Below are 16,877 nucleotides of genomic sequence, written 5' to 3' on the forward strand. Positions count from 1 at the left end.
TAGGAGGTTGCTTTTCAGAACTTAAAAGCCACACTGAGGTGGGTGTTTTTGAGTTCCTTTTTCCTCCTCCTGGTCTTCCCCACTGGAGAGCCTGTGCCATCCTCGTGGTGGTGCCCAAGGCCGTGGCCACTGTGATTCCTATCTCTGCAGGAGAGTCTAACACTTGCAGATCCTTGATAGTTTCCAACATGTGTTGTATTAGGTCTCTGAGACTCTTCTGCATGACACATGGATAAGATCACACCATTATTGTGTTAAAAGGCACCTGTCCTCTCAGGGATGAGGAGGGAAAAGAACTAAGAAAATGCGAATGGGCAGAAGACCTCTTCCTGGCACAATGACATATTTTTCTCACGGTGAAAGATGTTGAAAGCCAGTAATCTGAGATAAGCACCAGGAGAATGGCGGGCTGGTCCAGGATATTCCTGGTGTTTCATCACGGCATCCTCCCTTCTTCCTTTTCACAAAACTAAGGGGCTCAGTGGCATCCTCTTGTAGGGATGGAATAAGTAAATGAAGAGGGAAATTTAACTCTTCACCCAGAAATGTGTTCTACATTATGCCCAAATGTTCACATTCCAGGAAATGTTTACAAAGCTGACTGACTGAGAAAACCTGAGCAGTAACCTCATTTAAACAGACCAGTACGTGCTGCCGTTTGTAGTCTCTTGTCTCCAAAATGCATAAAATACTATATGATTAACCTGTTTCACAAAGTTATTTTAAAAATGAAATTATGCAGTAAATGTAAAAACATTTTAAAGATTGATAGTACTCTGTTCATGTAAGATGGCATGACTATTATTATTCTCATTATATAAATGTTGAAAGCGTTTATAGTTTTACCCACCAACGTCAGGAGAGTTGGGTTATAAGTATTTTCTGAAGCCCATCGCCCCAGTTCTGGACCTTACCTTTGGGGCTTTAAGTTATTTGTTGTGATTCTGTGCTTTTAAATTTCTTTCTCCAGTGTTCACTGACAGCAAATGAGGTTGGTTATTCCCAGAATTAATGATTATTCCTCTGGATAATTTGGATTTGCATACTAGAGAGTTACTCTACCCGCTAGCAAGCCCATCCAAAGGCTCCAAATGTCTCTACATCAGTGATTTTACTCTGTGTCCAGCTACCAACCGAGCCTCCATATGTCACTGTGACAGTTCCTGGGTTTGTTTGCATTTTTAAACGAGTACTTAAGGAAAACGTAGCCCAAACTCCCATGGAGAGAGGTCTGCTTACTCATTATTCTTCCCTAAAGGGTTTATTTTGTTCCTAAATACTTCGCCAAAAATAAATATTAGAAGACTGCTCTATTTAGCATATATAAGGCAGATACAGTCAGATGCCTTTCAGGTAAAAAATATCTTCCCAAGAGTTGATGGCAAACAGAAGTGCAACTGAGCTACACAAAAGCTTTCTGACATGGTTTGTTTGTGACTGATGAGTCTTCACTTGGGGAAAATTGTCCTACTGACATTGTTGAGCTTTGCCCTCCGAGTTCATAGTCGTGTAACATTATTATTATTATTGTGGTAAAAACACATAACAAAATTTACCATCTTAACCATTTTAAGTGTACAGTTCAGTAGTATTAGTGTATTCACATTATTGTGCAACAAATCTTCAGAACTAGAGCCCTTTATCCCTTAAATATTGTGTGGTGGTGTAACTTTTAAAAACTCAATATATTTAAGGAATTTGAGGAACTCTTATATAGTCTGCCACCCATCCAGAGAGATTCGGCCCAGAGCTCTGCCTGGGACTCATCACAGTCTGAAATACACGCCACTCCACTCCACTGCCTGGAACATCCACAGAGATGCAGTCAGGGTGGGCACATGGTGGGCACTGAGAGTGCCCTGAAGAGTCCCACCATAGAGAGCCCAAGTGCTAGGTCCAGAAGTGCTAAGAATCTTTTTATCTTTTTTCTTTCTTTTTTTTTTTTTTTTTTTTTTTAAGCAACTTTAAAAATTCAGTTTGTTTCTCTACTTTATTCTTGTATTATTTTTTATTTCCATAGATTTTTGGGGAACAGGTGGCATTTGGTTACATGAATAAGTTCTGAGATTTTGGTGCACCCATCACCCAAGCAGTGTACACACTGTACCCAATTTATAGTGTTTTATCCGTCACTGCCCCCACACTTTCCTTTGAATCCCCAAAGTTCAATTTATCATTCTTATGCCTTTGTATCCTCATAGCTTATCTCCCACTTATGAGTGAGAACACATAATGTTTGGTTTTCCATTCCTGAGTTACTTCACTTAGAATAATGATCTCCAATTCCATCTAGGCTGCTGTGAATGCCATTATTTCATTTCTTTGTATGGCAGAGTAGTATTTCATGGCATATATATAACACAGTTTCTTTATTCACTCATTGATTGATGGGCATTTGGGCTGGTTACACATTTTTGCAATTGCGAGTTGTGCTGCTATCAACATGTGTGTGCAAGTATCTTTTTTGTATAATGACCGGAAGTGCTAAGAGTCACTGACAGAGAACAAGTCTCCAGAAATGCTGCTTTGTGTTCTAGCACCCCTTGTTGAGGCAGTAGGTGAGCATCACTGAGATTGTGGGAGTCGGAAAGGCCCCAGTCATACAAGACTTGGGATCTGGGACACATGGGCCGCCCTAAGGTACGCTGCGTTTTCAGGGTCCATGGCCGCCCTAAGTATACTGTGTTTTCAGGGTCCATGGCCGCCCTAAGGTACACTGCGTTTTCAGGGTCCATGGCTGCCTGCCACAGCTACAGTTCGCTTTCTAGGCCAGTGTGACATATCCGTCCTCTGCTGTCTTTTATCAACGAATCTATATGCCCTGTTGAAGGAATTATGACTTGCATTTGTTTTCGGTTTGGAAGAACATGTTCCTTAAGGCAATTGTATTAGAGTCATAAACAGGAGATGTAAGCTAAGGAGTCAATTCAAAGTATCTCAACACCCCCACATCACTAATTGAACAACCCGGAGTATCTAAGATGATTTCATAAATGAGTTACTGATGGTGATCAGTGTTGAACAACTGCTTTTTTTTACATTTTTCCTTGGGAATGAAGACATTAATCAGTCCATGAGGAGTAACTTGTAAGTTAGAGTTTTAATAATCCTTGGATGCTAAAAACTTGTTCCAAACTTAAATGTATGGTGAATTCTTTAAATATTCGAGTCTAAAACATCTGAAAGACCTTTAGGCTATAAATGTGATACAGTATGTGGTAGACAGAATAATCCCTCCCCCCACCCCACCCCTCCATGATGTCTACATCCCAATCCATTGAATCTGTGAATATGTCACCTTACATGGCAAAAGGGAGTTTGCACATGTGATTAAGGTTAAGGGCCTTGAGACGGGGAGGTTATCCTGGACTATCTAAGGTGGGCCCAATTTAATTACATGAGCCCCCAAAAGCAGAGTGCCTTTTCAGGCTTTGATGGGAAAGAAAGATGACTATGGAAGAATGATCAGAGAGATGCAACATTGACAGCTTTGAAAATGGAGGAAGAGGATGAATGTGGGTAGCCTCCAAAGGCTGGAAAAGGCAAGGACATGGATTCTCCCCTAGAATCTTCAGAAAGCAATGCAGCCCTGCTCTTGCATTGGTTTTAGCACAGTGCGATCCATGTCAGACTTCCAACCTACAGAACTGTATAATAGTAAGTTTATGTTGTTTTAAGCTACTACATTTGTGTTAAGTTGTTACAGCAACCATGGAAAACTATTACAGAATGAGGGAGCAAAATACTTCGAGTTTGGGTCATAAAACAAGGATGTTCTATGGTTTGGTTGATTTTTATACAGTGGTTAATAAACCACACATGAAACAATTTTTTTTTCATTTTAAAAGTGATAAAAGAGTCTAAGTACCGTGATGTCTTAGATGCACAGCCTTTTCCTGTCACCAAGGAAAAAGAAGTGGTGCTTAGAAAGAATATAAAGTCTTCTTAATTGGTTCAAGTTGCAGGAGCAGTTTAAGAGAAAAGGTGCTGTTATTTAGTTTTGATTTTGATCATCGTGCAGAGACAGAGACCTAAATCCCTCATAGTGCACTTCTAAAGTGATATAATCTCAAAGTCTAAAGTGTATCATTCACAGAAAGGAATTCATCTCCAATCTCATGGAAGTTCCAAATTGCTGGGCATGCCCGGGACTAAATCCTCACATATTATGTTACCCAGCCAATTCTATTCCACTTCAGTAAGGATCAAGCCTGGTCCTAACATTTAAGCACTTGAGAGATTTAGCTGAAAACATTGTCTTCAAGAAGAATTTACACAATTTATTTCTACTTCAGCTTCAAGAATATCCACAGCAGAAAAATAAATATTTTCACATTTGGTTATTAGCCCCATACTGTTTATGTATTTGTTGATTTATTTGTATCAAGAAGAGGCTCCTAAAAGGAACAGGTTTGAACAAGCTGGAGTGTTTCTATATTTTTTACTGGCTTTCGCCATTTCCTCTTGATCATTAACTTTTTTTCTCATAAATAACCACAATCTCTTGAACATGGCAATGTTTTCCTGAATTTGTAATGCAATTTTCACCTAAACTTGTAAGAGTTTTTTTCTGCATCTCTCAAAATAATACTTGGTGTTACAGAGCCAATCGACTTAAGACTAAATGAACATTGAGCACATACTCTTGCTAATATATAACTCAATTCTGAGAAGGAAAATTTTCTGGTTTCTGCCCAAATTCTAGTCTTATTCTTACTGCATATACTTAGATCAGTCTTTATTTATGTCCTACTGATTTTACAAGCTTAATATACATCTTTTAAGCAAATAGGAATAAATGCTTTCTATTTTTACATCCAAACAGTTGCCCCTGATGACCCCAGCAGAAAAATAGATGGCGATACCATTATTTTTTCAAATGTTCAAGAAAGATCAAGTGCAGTATATCAGTGCAATGCCTCTAATGAATATGGATATTTACTGGCAAATGCATTTGTAAATGTGCTGGGTAAGCTCTCCTTTTATTAAAGACATGGCAAATTAAATTAATGACTGCTGTTATTTTCTGTTCAATCAGCAAAAATACATTGAGCATCTACTATGTGCAATGCAGAGAACTCGGAGCTATAAAGGATGAAAAGATATAAACCTTGCCCTAAAGAATATTGCAGTCTTAATGTTCTTCCATAACACAGTTTTTATAATGGCAAATTTTTCATTGTAGAACTAGTCAAATAGGCTGTTCCATTTACAGATGGTTAGACTACGTGTCAAACCCTCAAAAGGAAAATAGTATTTGTCTGCTATTAGTAACTGAATTATTACTGCTCTTCCGTTGTAAGAAATTGACAAGTTGAATGGCAATTTAATGATTCTGATTTTTTAAAACTAAACCATTAATCATACTGCTTGGTCTTTATCCAAGTCATGGATGTACATTTGTTTTATTTATAAAAATATATTTTACAAAGTATGATGTACTGAAATATATTCTCAAATAATTGGTTTATGTGAACACTGTATTTCTTATATTGAACAAAACTACCAAAATACCACATTTGTTAAAAATTTTTGTGAGAATTGTTTTCGTGGTGCCAGGGAATTACACTTCAACCCTTTAAAATTAATATGCTTCCTTTTCAAACAAAATTACCATCAGAAAGCCAACCAATACTTGGTATTTTTCTTTTTTTTTTAATTTTATTATTTATTATTTATTTATTTATTTATTTATTTATTTATTATTATACTTTAAGTTCTAGGGTACATGTGCATATGCTTGAAATGAAGGTCACTAATCCCATGAAGAGCTAAGCAGTTAAGATTTTGGTGGATGTTGAGAAAGCACTTCTGGCTGCTTGTTCCTTTTTCAGCTCTACTTTTATGAGTCCGGCATTTTTAGATTTTACATATAAGGGAGAGCATGCCACATTTGTCTTTCTGTATCTGGCCTGTTTCACTTAACATAATGTCCTCCAGGTTCATTCATATGATCATGACATGAATGACATGAAGGAAATGACAGAATTTCCTTCTTTTTTAAGGCTGGATGTTATTCCATTGTGTGTATATGCCACAGTTTCTTTATTCCATTCATTCATTGATGGGCATTTAGGTTGATACCATATCTTGGCTATTGTGAATAATACTGCAATGAACAAGGGAGTTCAAATATCTCAACATGCTGATTTCATTTCCTTTGGATATATACCCAGTAATGGGATTGTTGGCTCATACGGTAGTTTTATTTTTAATATTTTGAGTATAAACAGTATAAACAATCGTTATAGTATTTTCCATAATGGCTATACTAACTTATATTCCCTCCCACAGTGTTTAAGTGTCCCCTTTTCTCTACCTCCTTGCCAAAACTTAGATCTCCTCTTTTTGATAATAACCATTCTAATAGGTGTGACATAATATCTCATTGTGGTTTTAATTAACGTTTATCTGATGATTGGTGATGTTGGGCATTTTCCCATATACCTGTTGGCCATTTGTGTATCTTCTTTTGAGAACTGTCTAGTCCAATGCCTTGCGCATTTTTAACCAGGTTATTCATTTTCTTACTATTAAATTATTTGAGTTCTTTATTTATTTTAGTATTAACCCCTTACCAGATATATAGTTTGCAAATTTTTTCTCCCCTTCCATAGCTTGTCTCTTCACTCTGTTGACTATCTCCTTGGCTATGCAAGCTTTTTAGTTTGTCTATTTTTGTTTTTGTTGCTGTGGTTCCATTTTTTTAGTCATCACACTCATCACTCTGCTTCTTTCTGCCAGCTTATGTGTTCTCCACCATTCCCATCCACTAGGGTTATGATGAGTCAGTCATTCAACAAAAATATACTTGGCTGTTATTTTTGTGCCAGACACTGTGCTGGGGATAAAACAATAAAAAGTCTCATTCCCTGACTGCAATGGACTCACAGTATATCAACAACTAAAATGACGCCTGAGCAAGAAGTGGGGCAGGAGGTAGAGGGAGGAAAAAATGTATTTTTCTGCCTTGAGTGACTGGCAGCATTATGCCTGATAGAGAACATAAGGAGAGAGATAGGTTGCTTGTGCTTTACCATAAACTTTAATGACCTTAAAACAAAATACAATAAAATGTAGTCCTAAAATGTATTCTAATATTACTTTACCTTTTAAAAATATTTATAGCTGAGCCACCACGAATCCTCACACCTGCAAACACACTCTACCAGGTCATTGCAAACAGGCCTGCTTTACTAGACTGTGCCTTCTTTGGGTCTCCTCTCCCAACCATAGAATGGTAAGTAGCAGCTCTATGTGTTTTTCAATACTTCAAATGTTCACTAAAGCCTTCATGTTCTAAATATGTTGGGTTTTATTCAAAAAACAAACAGGGAAAGGTGGTGCACAATCCATTACACTGTTAATTTTTTTTTCTTTTGAGACAGAGTCTCACTTCATTACCCAGGCTGGAGTGCAGTGGCACAATCACAGCTCACTGCAGCCTCCACCTCTTGGGTTCAAGCATGTCTCCTGCCTCAGCCTCTAGAGTAGCTGGGCCTACAGGTGCCCACCACTACATCTGGCTAATTTTTTGTACTTTTAGTAGAGAGGGGATTTCACCATGTTGGCCCGGCTGATCTCAAACTCGTAACCTCAGGTAATCCACCCGCCTCAGCCTCCCAAAGTGCTGGGAGTGTACGTGTGAGCCACTGTGCTTGGCCTACACTGTTAATTATTAAATTCATTCATTATTTCACAAATATTTATTGACTACTGCCTCTATGTTAAATACTTTCACGTGTATAATCTGTTTAGCAGCATACTCTATCAAGCACAGATCTACATGTGAATGATTTTTTTTTAAGGCTGCTATATTTCACAATGCCATGGACATCCCCTGGGAGTTTGTGAGTAGTGGCTGGAGGGACTAGTTAGGGGATATTCCTTGATAATAAAATATCCTGTGGGATAGTGGAGGGTTCTATAAGCTTTCCAAAGCAGAATTTGTTATTACCATTGTTTCTCCTGAGTACTTCTTGCACCAGATCTTCCTGACTTGGATCCAGCCAGGCTCTCCCATGTTCTTTCACTCCCTGCTTCAAAGCATCCCCTTTCATATGCCACCCAAGGTTTAAGTCCTCACCTAGCTTGTTTACTTTAGCTGAAAGAGACAAGGCTAGGGTGGATAAGCAATGGCTCAGAAAGAATGACTGGAAGAAAACTGGAACATTCTTTACTGATCAACTGTCAGGTCCCAGATGCTGTGCTAAGTTCCAGCTACTGAGGTCAGAATAAATGCAGGGTTAAGATTAAAGGAACATTTCCCCAGGCCCCTACCTCAACCCCAGAGAAGAAAAATGGATGCTTATGCAAATGCTTTTCCTAGTGAAGGTAACAGATTCACACATAGTTTGCTTCATCCGTTTCTCCTCTCTGACATACATGCTCTTTTTTCCCTCCTCTGAATATTTTCCTATTTATACTTTAAAAAATACAATCCTTCTAGCCTTGTAACTTTCACATTCATCATGGTCATGTTGACCTTGAATATGGCATTTTATGTCTGACTTCAAAATATGATGTGTTTTTATTCTCATTGTGATAATTTCTGTAATGAAGGTTTAAAGGAGCTAAAGGAAGTGCTCTTCATGAAGATATTTATGTTTTACATGAAAATGGAACTTTGGAAATTCCTGTGGCCCAAAAGGACAGTACGGGAACTTATACGTGTGTTGCAAGGAATAAATTAGGGATGGCAAAGAATGAAGTTCACTTAGAAATCAAAGGTAAGGCAGAGGTAATGTGTTTTTTAAATTTTTAAATGACTTTGAACAAATTCTCCAGCTTTGCCAAATGGATAATGATAACTTTACATTTCAGATCCTACATGGATCATTAAACAGCCCGAATATGCAGTTGTGCAAAGAGGGAGCATGGTGTCCTTTGAATGCAAAGTGAAACATGATTACACTTTAACCCTCACTGTCCTGTGGCTGAAGGACAATAGGGAACTGCCCAGTGATGAAAGGTATTTGAAGACGATTTCTTTTCTTTCTCTTCATTCTTTCTTTAAGCTATTCTTGAACTAAAGGTCTACTATGTAGTCAATTATGGTGATGTTTTTAGTTTCTGAAGTCTGCTGTCTCCAAAATAGAGAGATATGCATTTTCTCCCTACTGTAAAATGTATCTACCCAAGAAGGTATCGTGTGATCGAAATAGGACCCTGAGAATGTTGGTCTATCTTTGCGTGCTGGTCTCTTGTGTAATTCAGGATGGGATAAAACCCTCAGGCCTTGGACAGCATCCATTGTTTTATACCTTGAACAGTGAAGTTTCAACAGATGTTTTCATTACCATTCTACAAAAAAGCAGAAATATGACCTGTTTAATCACAAAAGACTGCTCAAATCCTTGTCAGTATTTTAAAAGACACTCATTTTTATTTGGATAGGGAGTTTTTCTTTTGATTTTACCTAAAGCCAGTGAAAGGGGAAGGAAAAACAAAAACAGGTAGAGAATTTAAAAGAACCCAAGCATACTGCAGATGTAGTTAAGAATGGAAGAAATGTCATGGCATTTTCCAGATGAGACCCTCCATTTGACATAGTAGTACAGAGTAGAATGTGTGTGTTTTAGCAGAGTGGCTATAGGCCTCACTCTCTATTAGAAGGAATGCTGTATTCTGGTTAAAATCGTTTCTATGGTTCACCTGCAGCTCACCTAAAGTTGTGCTGTCTAAATATTGCCCTATTGCTTGTTAATGACCCCAGAAGAACTCTGTGGCCTTCTCTTTTATGTGCCTAGAGTCTCCATCTAATTTTATGTTTGAACTAGTCAATTTTATTTGTTGAGTTGATAAAGATGAAAAGGATAACCGAGTGTGGTGGTCTCACACCTGTGGTCCCAGTTACCTGGAAGGCTGAGGTGGGAGAATTACCTGAGCCCAGAAGATTGAGACTGCAGTAAGCCATGACTGCACCACTGCGCTCCAGCCTGGGTGATAGAGTGAGACCCTGACTTAAAAAAAAGATTAAAAGGAAACATAAAGAAAGGGCCATCAGGTTAACTGGCTGAAGCTTTTACTTGGAAATTAACTGAGAAGACAGTTTATGACTTATACAGCTTCATTAAAATAATACATGAATCCTCCATACATTAATTTTTTTATCTACTGAGCAATTTTTCATGCCCACAAGTTCCCTGTAGAAAACTCTTGAGAGATTGTTCATCTAAATCTTCTTGTTTCTAGTGATAAAGCAAATTATTATTATTTGCATTTAATTTCTCCTATGGGAATTTATACATGTAAGAAAATGACATGATTTTCTGCAGTAAGTAATGAAGTATTTAAAATATATACTTTGAAAGAAATTGAACTGAATGAGTGGTTTTCCAATGTTTCTTGGCAGCAAAAGCCTTAGTAAAGCCCTTTAGTAAGGATAATGCTGGAACTATCCTTCACCTCATTCTGCTGGGAACTTAAGGAAGCTCCTTCCTCTCCCTCTAGAGCAGTGAAGTGGTCTCCAACCTTTTTGGCACCAGGGACTGGTTTCATGGAAGACAATTTTTCCATGGACAGGGTGGGGGCACAATGGTTTCAGGATAATTCAAGTGCATTACATTTATTGTGCACTTTATTTCTATTATTATTACGTTGTAATATGTATATACATGTATATATTATTACATGTAATATATACAGTGACAGATCATCAGGCATTAGATTGTCATAAGGAGAGCACAATCTAGATCTCTCGCTTGCACAGTTCACAATAGAGTTCACCTTCCTGTGAGAATCTAATGCTGCCACTAATCTGACAGGAGGTGGAGCTCAGCTTCACTCACCCCATTCCCCTGGGGCCTTAAGGAAAGTCCCACCACACCCTCTAGAGCAGTGGTCCCCTCTGCAGCCCAGTTCCTAACAGGACAGTACCCAGTTCTTGGCCCAGGGTTTGCAGACCCGTGCTCTAGAGGCCTGGTTGAAAAACACAGTACCAGAAGACTTATCCCTTCTAACCCAAGATTCTAATTAATTCTCATTGTTTTTCAACTTTAATCATTCTTAACGGGTATTTTGCTCTAACTTTAGAAAATGTTTACCATCTTTCTCCTTTATCAAATTTACAGTTTCTTTCCTGCCAGTGAAGCAATTATAGGGTATGGCTGCATGTCTGTTTCAGCTGCTCTGAATGCATTCTATCCACAGGTTCACTGTTGACAAGGATCATCTGGTGATAGCTGATGTCAGTGACAATGACAGTGGGACCTACACGTGTGTGGCCAACACCACTCTGGACAGCGTCTCCGCCAGCGCTGTGCTTAGCGTTGTTGGTAAGAACGGGAACAAAAATAGCACAACTGCCTTCCCTGCATTTGGTTGAAAAGAAAAAATAAGATAAAAATTGTAAATATCAAATAATTGCTTGTTAATATGCATGGGTGAGTTCGTACCCATGTTTTTCTTCTTTGAAAGATGTCTTGGAGGCAATAATTTCAGTATAAATATTCTGTGTAGCAGCACTGGGTGAAATGGTGGATATGCACATTAGTAACCTTTTTTGTAATAAAATAAGGAGAAATAATCTACTTGTATCTAAAATTGAAGGTTTTTTTCCTAAATTGTTACTGCATGTTTATCAATGCCGTGTCTCACAGCTAAGCATGGGGCTTAATTTTATAAACTTGAATAATGTACAATCTTTGTCATCTTGTGCTATCTTGTATCTTTCCATTACTAATTTTGATTAAAATCCTTTATATTAATGTCCTTTCTAGCTCCTACTCCAACTCCAGCTCCCGTTTACGGTAAACTAATATGAGTCTTCTTTCTCTGTTTTCTGTCAAACAATTTCACATTTGCAGAAAATATTCACAACTTTCTTTTCTGTGTCACATAATTGTGTTTCTTAAGGAAAAGGGCTCTGTCAGTTGTTACATTGTGTCATCCATTTGCTGACAATGAATCATTTCTTCATCATAACCCTAGATTTTTCACCAAGTTCGTTGCCAGTTGTTTCTAAATAGTTCATGTGCTATTATAAAATCACTTTGTTTGATAAAATCCCTCTTTGATGCCATTTCCTTGTAAAGTAGCATAGTGCTTTTTCAAAAGCCATCATTCACATTTTACAGAATGAAAAAGCTATTTCTAATATCATTCTGCAAATTAGGTTTTCACCTCAATTTATTAAAATTGTTTGGGAAAAATAAATCTTGTTTTGGGATTCCATTTTCAAGAAATGTATATGGGGAAAAATGGATATTTAGAACATTTAACTTTTATATCAGAGAAAACCAACTCACCATGTGTTGACAAAAGGCAAATCACTCAAGAAAGACCAAAAGGAGGGGTACATTCATGTTGTGTGGCTTTTTAGAATCTGGAAAACAAGTCAAAAATCATTTTTTTTGAAATCTTTTTTTGAAATCATTTTTTCCAGAAATCTTTTTATTTAGAGAACCTTCATCTTTATTCAGCACATCAATACAAAAATCAATTTTTTGGCATAATCTCAGCTGATTTTGCACAATATTATTAATATTGTATCTAATTATCCAATATAAAACCTGTGCTTTGTAGACATTTACTGTTTTATGACTGATAAGAAAAAAAAGCACATATGTTTATATGGTCTCCGGTCCCCTAAGAGCCAGAGTTATTCCTAGGAGCAAGGTCAGATAAAGGCCTGGGGGGAACGGTAACTCTCTGGATCTCAGAAGCACCATTGGAAGAGGCAGACATGCTTCTGGGACACCTTCATCCCAACATGTGTCTGTCTCTACACTGTTGTCCTCCGGGAGTAAACACACTTATGCATGCTGAGGGCTACCTCCATAGCATCTATGTCAGGATTCTTTTGCAAATATAAATATTCTTTCAGAGCCCCAAAATCTGTTATTCAGCATGTTTCAGAAAGAACATTTGAATTTTCTTTAAACAGCACCTTTTATTTGCCTATATTTCTTTTTTCAGCAGTTGCTATTCTCTATTTCCCATGTATTAGAAATTAAGCTTATTATTTTTCATGTTTGTGCCCATTCATGTTTATGAGAAGAAACGCTGAGAGTGCTGATGAACCACATGTGTCGGCTTCACTGGGTTTGGTTACAAATGTTCTCATTTCCTTTGAAAAACAAGTGAGCAGAACTCATTGATGGATTATCTTGGGTGTGCTCCTGTGTTCCCAGCAACCTCAGCTGTGCACATTTCCTTTCAGTTGCATGCCCATTGACTATCAAGTGTGCTGTGTCTTTAAGATGTCCCCTCTGTGAATAGTATCACGAGTAAAGGAGAGCCTCTTAAAGATGGATGGGTGACCATGATGTGTGTATCTTTGGTCTACAGATGTCCCAAATCCTCCCTTTGACTTAGAATTGACAGATCAACTTGACAAAAGTGTTCAACTGTCATGGACCCCAGGCGATGACAACAATAGCCCCATTACAAGTATGTGGTATTATTTGCTCTATTACTGATCAACTAAATGGCTATGTTTGAAGCACTTTGTAACAGTCAACTAAATTTCCTCACAAAGATATTTACTGGGATTCTCTGCTTTGTTACTGATAGAACAAAAATATTTATTTATATCCTTCCTCTCTTCAAAGCTGAAATTATTCCTGGTTACACCTTATAGAATAGGACACCACTTAATTGCTGAAGAAGTTGATTAATCAGATACACTGTCATTTGTGTTTAAGATCCATAAAAATCACTTTAAATATCTACCACATAGGAAGATACACCTTAAGTTAGTTTATTTTGCCCGTTTCTTCTGGGAGAAAAGGTTAGGAGGAACAAGTGCTGAAGAGCCCTGTCTTCATATTAGGAAATTGAGACTTGATGAGTAAAGTAACTTTTCAACCCACTGTTGGTAACAGAACTGGGTGGAGATAACAGGTTCTACCTAACTTCCAACCTAGGTCTCTTTCTTTCCATTAGTCCCTGCTACAAAGTTGCCCATTCAACAATGTGAGCTTCTCACCTTGGTGACATAAGCCTAGGCCTAGGAAATAAGATAATGAAAGACAATGTCATAAGGATACTAGAAGAGCATAATAAAATTAGACTATAGGTAAGCTTAGAAGTTTAATTGTAAAACCAAAGAGATACTTAAGAGGCAGACACAATCAGGTCACATGCCTGAAATACATTATTACCTTCAGGCATATACTGCAGGAAGACTAAATTCCTTTCTGATGACTACCTAAGATGATTCTCAAATGACAGGTGTGTTGATGTATTGCATCTCCTGGTAAAGTAGAATATTTCCACTAAAATTTAACAAAAGCCTCCCCTCTATCTTGTGTTGTTTAATGGTGCTCTTTTCCCTACTTGTGTGTTCATTGTACTTGATCAGAACACACATTCATCCAGGCCCAGTCTTCTAGCTCATTTTGTACATTAGCTGGAGTTAGCTGGTTAGTTGACTTGGAGACTCTTTGTGCCTATATTAAAATAATATCATTAGATTTCAAGGCATTTCTACTCTTTCATTCATTACTCATTCATTCAACAGATATTTTTGAGTGCCTACAGATATTTTGAGTGCCAGACATTGTTCTAAAACAAAATAGTAAAAATCTCTGTGGTTATAGAGCTTATATTTTAGATGAGGACATAAATAAAATTAATAATACATTATTAAATATAGTGTCATTATATCTGCATGTAAAAATATGTATATACATGCACACATGCAGAGACTCAGATCTACCTTCAAGAGCGAACCTGCTGGAAGGAGTGTTAACTGACAGCCTCCATCTACTTTTCTTTCTCTAAGGCTCCACTGCAGGGTTCACATGAGGCCACACTCCTTGGGGTGCTCCAGTGACTGGGCACAGCAAAGGTCCCAGAGGTCACACGTGCCTAATACAGAACTCTTCTCCTGTGCAGACTGTACTCTGGGCTCCTGGTTGACCTGGCTGAGACTATCTCAGAGCTATACTATAGTGTAGCCTGAGGCTCCTACTACTCACTCCTCCTTCCCTCCCCCTCTTCCTGTTACAGATGTCAGACCAGCGTTGTGTTCTGAGGGTCTTCCCTCCTTCAGGCTTCCCTGCTTCCTCTCCCATTTTTCTTCCATGGACATTTTCCCAAATAGACCTCTTGCACTTCTTTTTTTTCTTTTTTCTTTTCTTTTTTTTTGACGGAGTCTCGCTTTGTTGCCCAGGCTGGAGTGCAGTGGTGTGATCTTGGCTCACTGCAAGCTCCGCCTCCCGGGTTCATGCCATTCTCCTGCCTCAGCCTCCCGAGTAGGTAGGACTACAGGCACCTGCCACCTTTTTTGTTGTTTTTTGCATTTTTAGTAGAGATGGGGTTTCACTGTGTTAGCCAGGATGGTCTCGATCTCCTGACCTTGTGATCCTCCCACCTCGGCCTCCCAAAGTGCTGGGATTACAGGCATGAGCCACCGCGCCTGGTCACCTCTTGCACTTCTAATTCTGTCTTAGCCTTTGCTTCCTAGAGGACTCAAACTCATACATATGATTGTGTTTATATGTGTTTAGGGCATGCAAAAAACAAATCAGCAGAAAGAGATGTGGAGCTAGGGGTATAATTGTGAATAGTGTGAATAGGAAAGGCCACACTAAGAAAAGAACATTTGAATACATCCATCAAGACAGGCGAGGGAGGTCAGTGAGCACACTATGCAGTTGTTTAGGGGAAGAACTTTACAGCAAGAGCAAAGGAAAAGAGCAAAGGCCCTAAGACAGGGCATGCCTGCTAGGATGCCTGTGTGGTTGCAGCGAAATGACCAAGGGAAAGTGAAGGAGGAGAGAAGGTCAAAGAGGCAAAGAGTTAGGTGGTGGGTGTGTGGAGTGGGAATTGTGCAAGGTTCTGTAGGCCACTGTGAGGATGGGGAAGCCTTGGAGGTTTTAACAGAAGAGTGATGAATGAATAACTCTGGCTTGTCTATTGAAAATAGTGTATAGAAGAACAGGAGGGGAAGCAGAGAGACTGGGTAAGACCGTGGTTCCCAAACTGTGCACTGAAGTGCCCTGTGGTACCTCAGTGAATTCACAGGGGTACCTTCCTTGGAATAATCTTAAAGTTTTAACTTTTGAATTCCGATATTAAAAAAAAACAAACAACAGTGACATCTTTCAAACATCACATGAAATTAGCTTGAGGCAGATTACAGGTTCAACTTTATATCCCATGTCATTTTGTGATAATGTTATCTCTGCAAAGTGTTTGCTGTGATAAAAAGCAAGTGCCACATGGAAATCAGTGGGGAATAGGAAATGTGGAAGGTGGTGTCCAATCTGTTTACAAGGTTTGAGAACTTATATAAGAGAAGCTTTACATTGTTAAGATATAAATAGATTTAAAATTGTTTAAAATTTAAATTGTTTACATTTATTTAAGATATAAATATATATCAAGTTGTATGAATCTAGCTACTTAATACATGAAAACATTAGGTAATTCTTTTGGCGTAAGGGAGCCATGAAAAATAAATTACAGAGACACTAAGTATACCATAAACCGAGAAAGTTTGGGAACTACTGAATTAAGAGGTTATGTGATAATTCACACAAGAGATGAGGGTGGCCTGGAATAGACTGAGAAATGGTCAGATTTTGGATATATCTTAATGGTACAGGCCACTGTACTACCGAGAGTGTGGAGGAAGTAGGGAAATAAGAAGGATTCCAGGTTTTGACCTGGGTTGTCACTATCAGTTGGAGAGGAAGATTAGAATTAGTTTTGGTACTATCCAGTTTGAGATGCTGTCATGGACAACCAAGTGGAATTGTCGAGCAGACAATTGGACTTTCTGAGTCTGCAGTTCAGGGAAGAGGTCTGGGCTACAGATGTAAATGTGAAAGTCATCCGTTTATAGGACTGAAGATCACCCAAAGATGAATGTGGATTGAAAGAAGAACTCCAAGGACTTAGTTTTGAACCACTGCAACACATACAAT

General features: G+C 38.2%; 1 protein-coding gene across 50 annotated transcripts in view; it reads left to right on the forward strand.

Moving 5' to 3' along the window:
- Positions 1-16,877, forward strand: part of LOC105475296 (neuronal cell adhesion molecule) — a 304,974-nt gene that overhangs the window by 249,769 nt on the left and 38,328 nt on the right. For 39 of the 50 annotated variants that reach the window (XR_011622036.1, XM_011730394.2, XM_071094655.1 and 36 more), the window contains 7 exons: positions 4,826-4,969; positions 7,129-7,240; positions 8,563-8,729; positions 8,824-8,971; positions 11,152-11,276; positions 11,721-11,750; positions 13,291-13,392. Coding sequence is in view for 49 of the 50 variants with exons in the window: in XM_011730394.2 (XP_011728696.2) it covers positions 4,826-4,969; positions 7,129-7,240; positions 8,563-8,729; positions 8,824-8,971; positions 11,152-11,276; positions 11,721-11,750; positions 13,291-13,392 (828 nt within the window). In the remaining variant the exon portion in view is untranslated. The remainder of the gene's footprint in view (positions 1-4,825; positions 4,970-7,128; positions 7,241-8,562; positions 8,730-8,823; positions 8,972-11,151; positions 11,277-11,720; positions 11,751-13,290; positions 13,393-16,877) is intronic. The other 11 variants (XM_071094666.1, XM_071094668.1, XM_011730414.2 and 8 more) reach the window with 1 other exon arrangement.

Source organism: Macaca nemestrina, chromosome 4 (genome assembly GCF_043159975.1).
Source record: "Macaca nemestrina isolate mMacNem1 chromosome 4, mMacNem.hap1, whole genome shotgun sequence".
Lineage (NCBI taxonomy): Eukaryota > Metazoa > Chordata > Mammalia > Primates > Cercopithecidae > Macaca > Macaca nemestrina.